This window comes from Hippopotamus amphibius, chromosome 9, assembly GCF_030028045.1.
Source record: "Hippopotamus amphibius kiboko isolate mHipAmp2 chromosome 9, mHipAmp2.hap2, whole genome shotgun sequence".
Taxonomy (NCBI): domain Eukaryota; kingdom Metazoa; phylum Chordata; class Mammalia; order Artiodactyla; family Hippopotamidae; genus Hippopotamus; species Hippopotamus amphibius.
In genome coordinates this window covers 112321470-112336079 of record NC_080194.1, presented here as the reverse complement: position 1 = coordinate 112336079, position 14610 = coordinate 112321470, and the positions used below count along the sequence as shown (strand labels likewise).

The 14610-nt window shown below is 38.1% G+C and overlaps 1 protein-coding gene across 1 annotated transcript; it reads right to left on the bottom strand.

Annotated features, from left to right (window-relative positions):
- LOC130860675 (olfactory receptor 7A10-like) lies at positions 1 to 969 on the bottom strand. Its single transcript, XM_057749208.1, has one exon. The coding sequence runs from the start codon at positions 967 to 969 to the stop codon at positions 1 to 3; it is 969 nt and encodes a 322-aa protein (XP_057605191.1).
- Positions 970 to 14610: the final 13641 nt, after the last annotated feature.

The following is a 14610-nucleotide window of genomic DNA, read 5'->3' as shown; positions in this document are numbered from 1 at the left end:
TCATGGGCACTTCTTCAGCCCTATGACCAATGGCCCTTTTATAGCTGCCATCCCAAAGAATCTTTTCAGAGCCCCCTTTATGTCTTTATTCCTCAGACTGTAGATGAAGGGGTTTAGCATGGGTGTGACCACGGCATACATCACTGAAGCTTTTGCACTTGAGTGTGTTCTGTGGGTAGCAGCAGAGCTAAGGTACACTCCTAGGCTTGTACAAAAAAATAAAGAGACAACTGAGAGGTGAGACACACAGGTGGAAAAGGCTGCATATTTCCCCTGAGCTGATGAGATTCCACATATGGAGGAAACTATTTTAGAGTATGAGAAAAGGATAGCAGCAAGGGGACCACCAGCCAGCAGCACAGCTGCAAAATACATCACCATGTTATTAAGCAAGGTGTCATCACAGGCAAGTTGCACCATCTGATTGAGTTCACAGAAAAAGTGGGGGATTTCCACATCTGTACAGAAGGACAGTCGCAACACCATTAGGCTTTGTAACAATGAATGCAAGACACTTATAATCCAGGTCACCAGAAGCAGCAGTCCACAGAGTTGGGGGTTCATGATAACCATGTAATGCAGGGGGTGACAGATGGCCACAAACCTGTCATAGGCCATCACGGTCAGAAGATAGATGTCCAGCCCCGAAAAGAATAGGAAAAAGTACATCTGGGTGATGCAACCTGCATAGGTTATGACTTTACTCTGTGTCTGGATGTTCACCAGCATCTTTGGGACAGTAGTGGTGGTGAAACAGATGTCTACAAAGGACAGGTTGGAGAGGAAGAAGTACATGGGACTGTGGAGGTGGGAGTCATAGATGGTGGTCAGGATGATGAGCAGGTTTCCAAACACAGTGATCAGGTACATGGAGAGGAAAAGCACAAATATGAGGGTCTGCAGATCTGGTTCCTCTGCAAATCCCAGAAGAATAAATTCTGAAACTCCTGTAAGGTTCCATGGTTCCATGTGGTGAAGGTGACTGACAGAGAAGAGGAAAATAGCGTGACTCATTTTCACATAACTGGCACTGCTCACTGGGTTGAAATGTCACAGTATATATTTGCAGTCAATATATTAAATTAATATATTAATTGAAATTAATCTCAATATTTTGTGTATGGGTTCGTCTTCTTTAGAGGATCCCCCATTTCATCCCTGATTAGGAATTTTTGTCACATCTCAGCATTTTCCCCAAGAAGTCATGCAGTCTACTGTTTTACTGAGAATATCTTTCATGCATTTGAGGAATATGTATTGAGTGTCGCCCATGTTCCAGGAACTATCTAGGCAATAAGTATAGAGTGCTGAAAAACCAAAACCCCTACAACCCAATGATGGGGAAAGAATATAAGCAAATAAAATAGTTTATTACCTGTCAGATACTGACAGGTGCCATGAAGAAAATGAAAGCACGTATAAGGGACAGAGTGAAGAGGGGATGCAATTTCTTGTGGATGTTCAGGCAATACTTGAGAACAAGTTATATGTGAACAGAGACTTCAAGAAAAGAGAGCAGGAGCCATGAGCATATCTGGGGAATTATGTGTCTGGCAGAAGGAAGAGCCACTGTAAATGCCTTGAGGAAGGTACTTGTTTTATCTATACAAGTCCGAAAAAAGAATCTAGCGTGGGGAGGAGAATAAGCAAGAGAATGAAGAGAGATGGTGTCAGACAATTTTGAAAAACAATATAGCCTTCTCATGCTTAAACTTTAAGAAACAGGGAGTCCTTTGTTGTCACTATGTACCTCTTGTACTTTATGAATTTCATTGCAAAAGTGTCCTGTGAATTGAAATTGATTCTCTCCTTAATATCACCTATTGATTGAATTTTAGCATCTGTATTATAGAGGTCACTTTGGAATAGCAGAGGCCAGTTGCCTCTGCTCTGGGGACTGCTGCCACTTCACAAGGTGTGCACACACATGCATACACACTGCAGACCATGGCTTCCTGGGGTGTGTGGCTTTCTCACCCACAGTCACCCTGCTTAGGCTATGGGTGGATACAACTGAAGATGTGTACTGCTGATGGGAATGTAAATTGGTGTTGCCACTATGGAAAACAGAATGGACTGTTCTCAAAAAATTAGAAAGAGAACTACAATATGATCCATCAATTCCACTTCTGATATTTACCTGAAGAAAAGGAAAACATTAATTTAAAAAGATATATGCATCCTCATGTTCACTGCAGCACTGTTTACCATAACCAAGATATGGAAACATCCTCAGATACCAACATATGGAATTCATCCAATTAATTGATGGATGAATTGATAAAAAAAAATATGGTACCTATATACAGTGGAATACTGTTCAGATATACAAAATAATAAAATTTGGGACAACATGAATAAGACTTTAGGGCATTATGCTAAGTGAAATAAGTCAAACAGAGAAAGACTCATGTTGTATGATTGCAATTATATGTGAAATCTAAAAACTAAAACAAACAAACCAGTCTTAGATACAGAGAACAGGTTCGTGGTTTTGGAGGTGTGTGTGCATAAAATAAATGAAGGTGATCAAAAGGTACAAACTTCCAGCTATAAAATGTGTCATCACTCTTTGCAGATGACATAATATTATACATAGAAAACCCTAAAGATGCTACCAGAAAACTGCTAGCACTAATCAATGAACTTAGTAAAGTAGCAGGATACAAAATTAATGCACAGAAATCTCTTTCATTCCTACACACTAAAAAGCAGAAAGAGAAATTAAGGAAACACACCCATTTACCATTGCAACAAAAAGAATAAAATACCTAGGAATAAACCTGCCTAAGGAGGCAAAAGATCTGTATGCAGAAACTATATATAAAACACTGATGAAAGAAATCAAAGACAATATAAACAGATGGAGGGACATACCATGTTCTTGGATTGGAAGAATCAACATTGTGAAAATGACTATCCTACCCAAAGCAATTTATAGATTCAAAGCAATCCCTATCAACTTACCAATGGCATTTTTCACAGAACTAGAGCAAGAAATCTTACGATTTGTATGGAAACGCAAAAGACCCCGAATAGCCAAAGCAATCTTGAGAAGGAAAAATGGAGTTGGTGGCATCAGGCTTCCTGACTTCAAACTATACTACAAGGCCATAGTGATCAAGACAGTATGGTACTGGCACAAAAATAGAAAGGAAGATCAATGGAATAGAATAGAGAACTCAGAAGTAAGCCCAAACACATATGGGCACCTTATCTTTGACAAAGGAGGCACGAATATACAATGGAAAAAAGACAGCCTCTTCAATAAGTGGTGCTGGGAAAATTGGACAGCAACATGTAAAAGAATGAAATTAGAACACTTCCTAACACCATACACAAAAATAAACTCCAAATGGATTAAAGACCTACATGTAAAGCCAGACACTATAAAACTCCTAGAGGAAAACACAGGAAGAATACTCTATGACATCCATCAAAGCAAGATCCTTTTGGACCCACCTCCTAGAATCATGGAAATAAAATCAAGAATAAACAAATGGGACCTCATGAAACTTAAAAGCTTTTGCACAGCGAAAGAAAGCATAAGCAAGACTAAAAGGCAACCCTCAGAATGGGAAAAAATAATTGCCTATGAAACAACGGACAAAGGATTAACCTCCAAAATATACAAGCAGCTCAGGCAGCTTAATATCAAAAAAGCAAATAACCCAATCCACAAATGGGCGGAAGACCTAAATAGACATTTCTCCAAAGACATACAGATGGCCAACAAACACATGAAAAGATGCTCAACATCACTAATCATCAGAGAAATGCAAGTCAAAGCCACAATGAGGTATCACCTCACACCAATCAGAATGGCCATCATCACAAAGTCTGGAAACAACAAATGTTGGAGACGGTGTGGAGAAAAGGGAACTCTCCTGCACTGTTGGTGGGACTGTAAGTTGGTACAGCCACTATGGAAAACAATTTGGAGGTTCCTTAAAAAACTACAAATAGAACTACCATATGATCCAGTAATCCCACTCCTGGGCATATACCCAAAGAAAACCATAATACCACAAGAAACTTGTACCATAATGTTTATTGCAGCACTATTTACAATAGCCAGGACATGGAAGCAACCTAAATGCCCATCAACAAATGAATGGATACAGAAGATGTGGCATACATATACAATGGAATATTACTCAGCTATAAAAACGGATGAGATGGAGCTATATGTCATGAGGTGGATAGAACTACAATCTGTCATACAGAGTGAAGTAAGTCAGAAAGAGAAAGACAAATATTGTATACTAACTCACATATACGGAATCTAAAAATGGTACTGATGAACTCAGTGACAAGAACAAGGACGCAGATACAGAGAATGGACTGGAGAACTCATGGTTTGGGAGGGGGTAGGGGGTGAAGGGGAAGCTGAGACAAAGCGAGAGAGTAGCACAGACATATATATACTACCAACTGTAAAATAGATAGTTAGTGGGAAGTTGTTGTATAACAAAGGGAGTCCAACTCGAGAATGGAAGAAGCCTTAGAGGACTGGGGCAGGGAAGGTGGGGGGACTCGAGGGGGGGGAGTCAAGGAAGGGAGGGAATACGGGGATATGTGTATAAAAACAGATGATTGAACTTGGTGTACCCCCCAAAAAATAAAAAAAATAAAAAAAATAAAGAAACCATAAACAAGACAAGAAGACAACCCTCAGAATAGGAGAATATATTTGCCAATGAAGCAATGGACAAAGGATTAATCCCCAAAATATACAATCAGCTCATGCAACTTAATACCAAAAAAGCAAATAACCCAATCCAAAAATGGGTGGAAGACCTAAACAGATATTTCTCCAAAGAAGACATGCAGATGGCTAACAAACACATGAAAAGATGTTCAACATCACTAATCATTAGAGAAATGCAAGTCAAAGCCACAATGAGGTATCACTTCACACCGATCAGAATGGCCATTATCAAAAAATCTGGAAACAATAAATGCTGGAGAAAGTGTGGAGAAGAGGGAACCCTCCTGCACTGTTGATGGGAATGTAAATTGGTACAGCCCTATGGAAAACAGTATGGAGTTTCCTTAAAAAACTAAAAATAGAATTACCATATGACCCAGCAATTCCACTACTGGGCATATACCCTGAGAAAATCATAATCCAAAAAGAAACATGTACCACAACGTTCATTGCAGCACTATTTACAATAGCCAGGACATGGAAGCAACCTAAATGCCCATCAACATATGAATGGATAAAGAAGATGCGGCACATATATACAATGGAATATTACTCAGCCATAAAAAGGAATGAAGTTGAGTTATTTGTAGTGAGGTGGATGGACCTAGAGTCTGTCACACAGAGTGAAGGTAAGCCAGAAAGAGAAAAACAAAGACCTTATGCTAACTCATACATATGGAATCTAAAAAAATGGTACTGATGAACCCAGTGACAGGGCAAGAATAAAGATGTAGATGTAGAGAATGGACTTGAGGACACAGCATGGGGAGGTGGGGGGAAGGCGGTGAAGGGGAAGCTGGGATGAAGTGAGAGAGTAGCATTGACATATATACACTACCAAATGTAAGATAGATAGCTAGTGGGAAGCTGCTGCATAACACAGGGAGATCAACTCGATGATGGGTGATGACTCAGAGGGCTGGGATAGGGAGGGTGGGAGGGAGTCAGGGGAGGGAGGGGATATGGGGATATATGCATAAATACAGCTGATTCACTTTGTTCTATAACAAAAACTGGCACAACAGTGTAAAGCAATTATATTCCAATAAAGAGCTTTAAAAAAATAATAAAATAAAGTAAAATAAAATAAATGTCATGGAAATGTAATATACATTTGGTGATTATAGTTAATAATGCTGTATTGCATATTTGAAAGTTGCTAAGAGAGTAAATCTTACATATCCTCAGCACAAGAAAAACAGAAGCTAAGATTTATACGAGAGAATGGCAATGAGAATAATAATAGGTTATATATAGTGTTTTCCAAACAACTATATGAAACAAGTTGAATGAGAACTATAAGGAACTTACATAAAAACATAAAATAGTAATAATTTAATGACATCAACACTGGTCAGTGATTCAAGATTAAACTGCCAAAGACTTGGAAATAAATATAATGGATGTTAAAATGTGGGAAGGAGGACTTCCCTGGTGACACAGTGGTTAAGAATCCACCTGCCAATACAGGGGACATGGGTTCAATCCCTGGTCCAGGAAGATCCCACATGTTGTGGAGCAACTAAGCCCGTGCACCACAACTACTGAACCTGCACTCTAGAGCCAACATGCTGCAACTACTGAAGCCCGCGTGCCTAGAGCCAGAGCTTCGCAACAAGAGAAGCCACGTAAATGAGAAGCCCAAGTACCGCAATGAAAAGAAGCCCCTGTTCTCCACAACTACGGAAAGCCTGCACACACCAACAAAGACCCAATGCAGCCAATAAATAAAGAAACTGAAACAAACAAATAAAAAAGATGTGATTTTAAAACAAATGGAACATAATCTGCATAATAGTATAAAAAATAAATTAAATATGGGAAGGAGAAGGATCTAAGTTATAATTTCATATTATATAATGATATTGGGTCCAAATGCTCATGGAGATCATACAGGTGATCTTTAGTCAAATGTAAAGAAGAATACCTTCCAGGGGAGGAGATCAAAATGGTGGAGTAGGAGGATGTGGGGCTCACCTCCCTCCAAGGACACATCAAAAATACATCTACATGTGGAGAAATCCTCACTAAAAACAAACTGGAGACAGGCAGAAAAACTCTTCTATAACCAAGGCTGTAAAAAGATCCACAAGGAGTCAGGCAGGAAGGGAAGAGAAGTTATCAGGTCAGAACCTGCACCCCTAGGAGGAGACACAGAAGAGGAGAAGCTTAGAGATCCTACAGGGGCTTGGAGATCGTCCCCAGGGAGTGAGCGGTTCCAATCACATATTAGGGGCCCCAGCCCTAGGATCTGACACAGGGAGGACAAGTCCCCCTAGTTGGTTTGAAAGGCAGTGGGAGGGACTTCCCTGGTGGTGCAGTGGTTAACGCTCCATGCTCCCAATACAGGGGGGCCAGGTTCGATCCCTGGTCAGGGAACTAGATCCCACGTGCATGCTACAACTAACAGTTCGCATGCTACAACTAAGAAGCCCACATGCCGCAACTAAGACCCAGTACAACCAAATAAATAAATACTTTTTTTAAAAAAGAAAGAAAAGCTGTGGCATTGACAGCAGGGCTGTCAGAAACATGGACTTGGCTCTTGAAGAGCACACACATATGCCTGCCTACTCCAGAAACAAGACAGATAAAGCACATTGAAACTGCTTGCAATTCTGGCTTGTTTCCTGTGACCAACCCAGTGCCTGCCCCAGCCTGAACTGAGTGCATGCTCTGGCCTCTCTTGCTCTGCAGCACAGCTCCACACCAGGGCAAAGGCTGCCATGGCCAAGGACAGTGCAAAGTTGTGCAGGACAGAACCAAAAAACTGTTAGATCTAATAAATGAATTCAGTAAAGTTGCAGGATACAAGATTAATATACAGAAATCTTTGCTTCTCTAGACATGAATAATTAATTGTCAGAAAGAAAGGGCAAGAAAACAATCCCATTTACAATCACATCAAAAAAGAAAAAGATATCTAGGAATAAACTTACTCAAGGAGGTGAAAGACCTACAGTCTGACAACTATAAAACATTGATGTAGGAAAATGAAGATGATACAGAGAAATGAAAAGATATCCCATGTTCATGGATTGGAAGAATCAATATTGTTAAAATATCTGCACTACCCAAAGCAATCTACAGATTTAATGTGATCCCTATCAAAATACTCATGACATTTTTCACAGAACTAGAACAAATAATCCTAAAATTTGTATGGAACCACAAAAAAACCCAAATAGTCAAAGCAATCTTGAGAAAAAAGAATAAAGCTAGAAGTATCACACTCCCTGACTTCAGACTTTACTACAAAGCTACAGTAATCAAAGCAGTGCGGTACTGCCACAAAAACAGACACATAGATCAATGGAACAGAATAGAGAGCCCAGAAATAAATCTACACACATATGACCAATTGATATATGACAAAAGAGGCAAAAATAGACAACGGGGGAAAGACAGTCTTTTCAATAAGTGGTGTTGGGAAAACTGGACAGCTACATGCAAAAGAATCAAACTAGAACACCTTCTCACACCATATACAAAAGAAACCTCAAAATGGGTTAAAGACCTGAAATCATGAAACTCTGAGAAGAAAGCATAGGCGGTATAGTCTTTGACATAAGTCCTAGCAATATTTTTTTGGATCTATTTCTTCAGGCAAAGTAAACAAAAGAAAAAATAAATAAATGAGTTCTAACTAAACGTGAAAGATTTTGCACCATGAGGGAAACCATAAACAAAATAAAGACAACCTACTGAATGGGAGAAGATATTTGCAAATGATGTCTGATAAGGGGTTTTATCCAAAATATATAAAAAGCTGATACAACTCAATATCAAAAAAACAAATGAGTAGAAGACCTTAGTAGACATTTCCCCAAAGAAGGCATACAGATGGCCAACAGACACAGGAAATGATGCTCAACATCACTAATCATCAAGGAAGTGCAAATCAAAACCACGGTATATCACTTCAACACCTGTCAGAATGGCTATCATCAAAAAGACAACAAATAAATGTTGGCGAGGATGTGGATAAAAACAAACACGCTTGCACTGTTGGTGTGTTGATGGGAATGTAAATTGGTGCAGCCTTTATGGAAAATAGTATGAATATTCCTCAAAAAACTAAAAGTAGAACTACCATGTGATTTAACAATTCCACTCCTGTGTATATATCCAGAAAAAAAATGAAAACATTGATTTGAAAAGATATATGCATCCCAATATTCACAGCATTATTTACAATAGCCAAGATATGGAAGCAATCTAAGTGCCCATCAACAAATGAATGGATAAAGAAGATGTGGTATATACATTATAATAACTTTAAATGGAGTATAATCTACAAAAATATCAAATCTCTATACTATGCACCTAAAATAACATTGTAAATCAACTATACTTCAATTTAAATAAGAAAGAAAGCACATATCTAACCCACTAATATATTCAGCTTCGCAGGTAATTAAGCGATTAAAAACAAAATTCTTTAGCATATTCTTCTCACAGGTTTAATAATTTTTCATGTGGATACTCAGAGTGAAAGAGGATAATGTGAAACGTCTCATAAACTATTGTTGCCAGGTAATATTTGATTGCAGGTAATCTCTTTGTCTAGCTATTTCTCATCAATGTGGAACCATAGTCAAATATTCTCCCTCCTAAAAATAAAGAGGAATGTTCTCACTTCACCAGACACACCTCCACTTCTAATACTCATTTTTCTTGCTCCGCTTAGCTGCAAAACTCCTTGGATATGTTCTGCCTTTACTGGATGCACTCTGCACCACCTATTCCCTTTGTTAACTGGGCTTTCTAACCCTCATTTATTTGTCAATGACCCCTGTGATGCTGAGTTCTGTGTTCATTTTTGTTCTTAGCATTATAAATGAATACATTAATTGATTAATCAAGGGAGCAAATACCTCAGTGATCTCTGGGCTTGGGACTAGGCTGGATTGGTTCTTGGGTGACCACAGGTAATATGCCTGGTTTCCATTCTCGATGGCATTCTCCTTCAGTATTTACTCATTTCTTATACTCACCATAAGGGGATCTTTGAGAGAATGGTCTCTGTGTGGAAGTCTGAATTCCTTCCTGGATAGTTGATAATGGAGAATGAAGATCTGTCCCAAGATAAGACAGCAGGAAGGATGAAGTATTGGTGCCTGTGCCAAACTTGGGAGTCCAAAAGAAAAAAAAAAAATCTCCAGCACAAGGTTGGACAATGTGAGGGACTGCAGCAAATGAGGTGTTTAAGCTTCCTGTGTCTGCTTATTGAGCACATTCTCTTCTTGTTACTCTCACATCTAGCACTTGATTTCCCAGGGAGACACTGGTCTGGATACACAGGAAAGTTTTTCCTGGAGATTCTGTCTTCACAGGAGATCAGTTTAAAAGTCAGGTGAATCCAGTCTCTATTTCTTCTCCTTCACAAACTCTTCTATCCTCACAAGATCTTAATCCAATCTTGAGTTGAAATTTTCTCCAAACTTTATGACTGATGAATCTGTCTTGAAAAGATCCCTTGCATCTTTAAAGTATTGACTCGTGGTCGGGACATGGCCACTGATTATCTAGAAAATTTCTATTCTTCTCGAAAACAAGATTAAGAACTGTGTTCCTTTGATATAAAACTACACTCCTTGGTTTTATGATAGTTTTGCAAAATTAGGAATTTAATACTTATAAGTTGAGCTGTCCTTTAGTCCCTCATTATAAAATGTTAATTATAAGTGGTATATTTAGATCTTTTTATGCAGTATAACATGAGCCTAGCATCCATAGGGATTGTCTTATTTAAATTGTACACATGTCTATTCTATGAGGTAGTAATTTTATAAGCTTCTTTCTCCATTGCATAATTGCAAAGTCTCTGGGCCCACCAGGATTTGGTATTGTGTTCTAGTGGCACGCAGGTCTTCTTCACCAAAAATTGCATGGGCATAAAATTTCAAACATAAAGTGTATTCACTCATTCGAGAAATATGATAAATTCTGGTTTTGATTCTTTTACGTATTATATGAATGACATCAAATAATATACTTCCAAAAAAAAGTCTTAGCAATAAGCAGAATAAAGCCCTTCAAAAGATGTCCACACTCCAATACCAGAACATTTGAATATGTTAGTTGACATAGCAGGTGGGATTAAGGCAGCAAAAAGAACTGATTAGCAGATGCTAATTAGTTAACATTAAGATTAGCCATGATTATAAAGGTGAGACTAATGTAAGTACAGTGTTCCTCTAAAGGTGAGAATAATGTGGAAGAGGAAAAGTTCTAAACAGGGAGAGCTTTGAAAATGGTATGCTGACAGCTATGAAAATGGGGGAAAGACCATGAGTCAGGGAATGTAATTGACCTTAGGAAGTGGTATATGAAAGTAAACGGATACTCTCCTAGGGGCTCTGAAGGAACCCAGCCCTACAGATATCTGGATTTTAGCCAAATGAGACCCATTTCAGGCTTCCGAACTGCAGAACTTTAAGAGCATCCATTGACGTCTTTTCCATCAATAAGTGGTCATTTGTTACAGCAGCAATAGGAATATAATACAGACATTTATTCAATAAAAAATTTTTTTAGGGAAATGAGTTTAAGCTTAATCAAGTCATTCATTTACCTTCCCTTGGGTAAGGGCAATCTGTTGAAAATTTACATTAAGTAGAATAAAATTTTTAAATCAATTTGGGTATATTCTACTCTATTAGCTAGCACAGTAAACTCCTCATTGCATAAATGTAACTGTGGTTCTGACTATGATGCCTTTGAGGCATTTAAATATGAAAAGCAACTTATTATCAAAATTAAGGTTACCCATTTTACTTTAAATCTTTATTTCTATATTTTTACTTTCTTTTATTTCGTTAATTCAAATGTTCGTTCTTTTTATTTCTATTATTTTCAATTTTCTCTCATATTTCCCTTTAACATATAAGATGGGATAAAAAATGCACCTGTAGATATATGTGTGCATATTTTTGGAAAAAAAGTATACAAACACACATGTGCACAGAGATAACATTTGCCCTTGAATATTTTCTTTGTACTAAAAAATGAATTTCTGCACATTTCCTCACTCTTCACATCATCTATATGAAGTTATGTTTAGTATTCCACATTATATTCAGAAATAAGGAAACTGAGGCTCAGGGAGACTAAATTTTTAAAATTTAACAATCATTTTTAAATTTTTTAACAATTACATAACAAAGCAGTTAAAATTTATGTGCACTGTCTTAAGTTAAAACAAATGGAAACATGCAGTATGTACCTTAATTTTGGCATAGCTCCTTTAATTCATCAAATTGCACACTTTAAATATGCAGTTTATTTTGTGTAATTACACTCCAATAATTTAGATAAAAGGAAAAAAATGAATGATGCATAGCTAAGGGTAATATCTAGAGCACATGTAGCTGATTCTCACTTCACAGGGTGGAAAATCTCTCTTCTAACTGGAAAGAAAGCCGAGCGCTATATACAGATATAGAAACAGTAGAATTAATTTTAAGTAATTCACACAATAAACTCTTTTTTCTGTAAATAGAAGATTAACCTAGATATGAAAATGTAGTAAATTGAAAATTGGGTCAAGACAGAAGAGCATTATAGCCACACACACCATGGATGAGCTTTGGAAACACAATGTAGAGACTGACTGCTGACTGCTGACTCATAGCACCGTAGATTGCAGCACATAATTTCAGTTGGTAATAAAGGTATTATGGTATCCTGTTTGATATAGGATGGCTTGTTATACGTGACAACCATGTAGTGCAGGGACTGAAGGATGGCCAAGAAGTGGTCATAGACCATCACAGTCAGAAGAAAGTCATCCAATACTGCAAAGTAAATGTAAAAATAAACCTGGCTGATGCAGCCTTCATAGGTTATAACTTTGTCTCTGTATATTCACTAGCATCTTTGGAATTGTGGTGGTGGCGAAACAGATGTCTGCAGAGGACAGGTTAGAGAGGAAGAAGTACATGGGTGTGTGGAGGTGGGAGTCTGAGATGATGGCTGGGATGGTAAGTAGGCTTCCAAACACAGGGATCATGTACACAGAGAGAAAAAGTTCAAATGTGAGGGGCTGCTGTTCTGGTTCTTTTGGTAGTCTCAGAAGAAATCTTGAAAACTGTGTAACATTGCCTGGTACCATATGGTGACAGTGACTACCAAGAAACAACAAATAATGACTAACTTTCCCACAAATGGACATTACTAATATAGTTGAAATGCTACAACATATATATTTGTGTGGATTTCATCCTCGTTAAGGGATCTCCCGTGATTTCTCTGACAAGGAATTCTTGTCCCACACACAGACTTTCCCCAAAGAAGTCATGTATTGCAGAGTTCTAATGAGAAATGCTATCGTGAATTTGAGAAATATACATTGAGTACTGACCATATTCTAGGCAAAAGGTATAGGGTGCTGAGAAACAAATTCCCTGGAATATAATGATGGTGAAAAATATAAGTAAATAAATATTATATATCATGTCAGATGGTGACAGGTGCTATGAATTAAAAAAAAAGTAGGTATAAAAATAGTGGAGTGGGGTGTTATTTTTTATTTGGAACTCAGAAAGTCCTGCAAACAAAGTGACATTTGAATAGAGACCTCAAGGAAGTCAGAGTAGGAGACACGAGGTTCTCCGGGGTAAATTGTTGCCCTACAAGGGAAAGAGCCTGAGCAAAGACTCTGAAGAAGGGGATCGTTTCAGATATTCAAGACTTAAAATGGGGCCAGTGTTGTGAGGGGAAACAAGAGGGAATGCGATGAAAAATGTTGTCAGAGAATATTGAGAAATAAGGTGGCTATTCTGCTACAGCTGAAACTTCAAGACACAAAGAGTCCTCATTCACATGTGGCTTCTTGCACTTTATTAATTTTGTTTCCAAGGAATCCTGTAAATAGTCATGATCTCCTTATTTCCATCTGTTGGTTAACATTCTGGCATCTGTATTAAGGGTCACATTTTGGAGTATACAGGCTGGGTACCACTGCCCTGAGGACTGCTTATGCCCCACAAAATAGAAGGGCACACGCGCGCGCGCACACACACACACACACACACACACACACACACACTCAGGGCATTATGACTTTGACTTCCTCGGGCCATGTTACTACCAGGATCCTCTCACCACAGTCACAACGATTAGGAAATAAATGATACAATACAAAGGAAGCTGTTGACATCAGATTATTTTTACCCTAAAGAATATAGAGATAGTAACCAAATTCCAGTTGGTAAGCCTCTCATGGACATGAAAACATGGAGTTCCATATTGATATAACCACTTTGTGTCCTGTATTTAAGGAAACATAAAAAGCATTTTGAAAACAAAGAGAGGGAAAAGATATAGACATGTGTAGGAAAAGAGACCTAAAGTGCCCAGGTGATTCCTGAGAGTTTGTGATGGGGAGAAAGCTTCCTTGGTTCTGGCAGCATTCCAACCCCAGTTATAGCCCCTTGATGCCCAGAATAACTAATAAAGCAGTAAAAAACAATTTATCCTCAAGAGAAAGGAATGATATCTTACAATGTTAAGATACCTTATTGATTGAACATTCCACTAGAAAAATGAGCAAAGGAAACAAACCCTCGATTTACAATAGAAAATTACAACATACAACAATAGTGGGGATTTTAAAAGATGAAATGGTAAAAGACTTTCTAAGTGATATTAAATGCAAAACTTTTGGAATCAGGAATCCACGTTTTGAGTATCAGATCTACCACATATTAGCTGTTTGTCTATGGAGAGCCAACCAAATTATTTAAAATGTTAGTGTCTTTACTCAGCTGATGGGGATAATGGTATCTATGGCCTGAGGTGGCCAACAGATTTAGTCAATATATGCAAAAAGCTTAGCGTAGTTCCTTCCTGTGGATGATGGTGATGAGATGGGGCTGAATTTTTAATTCTACCTC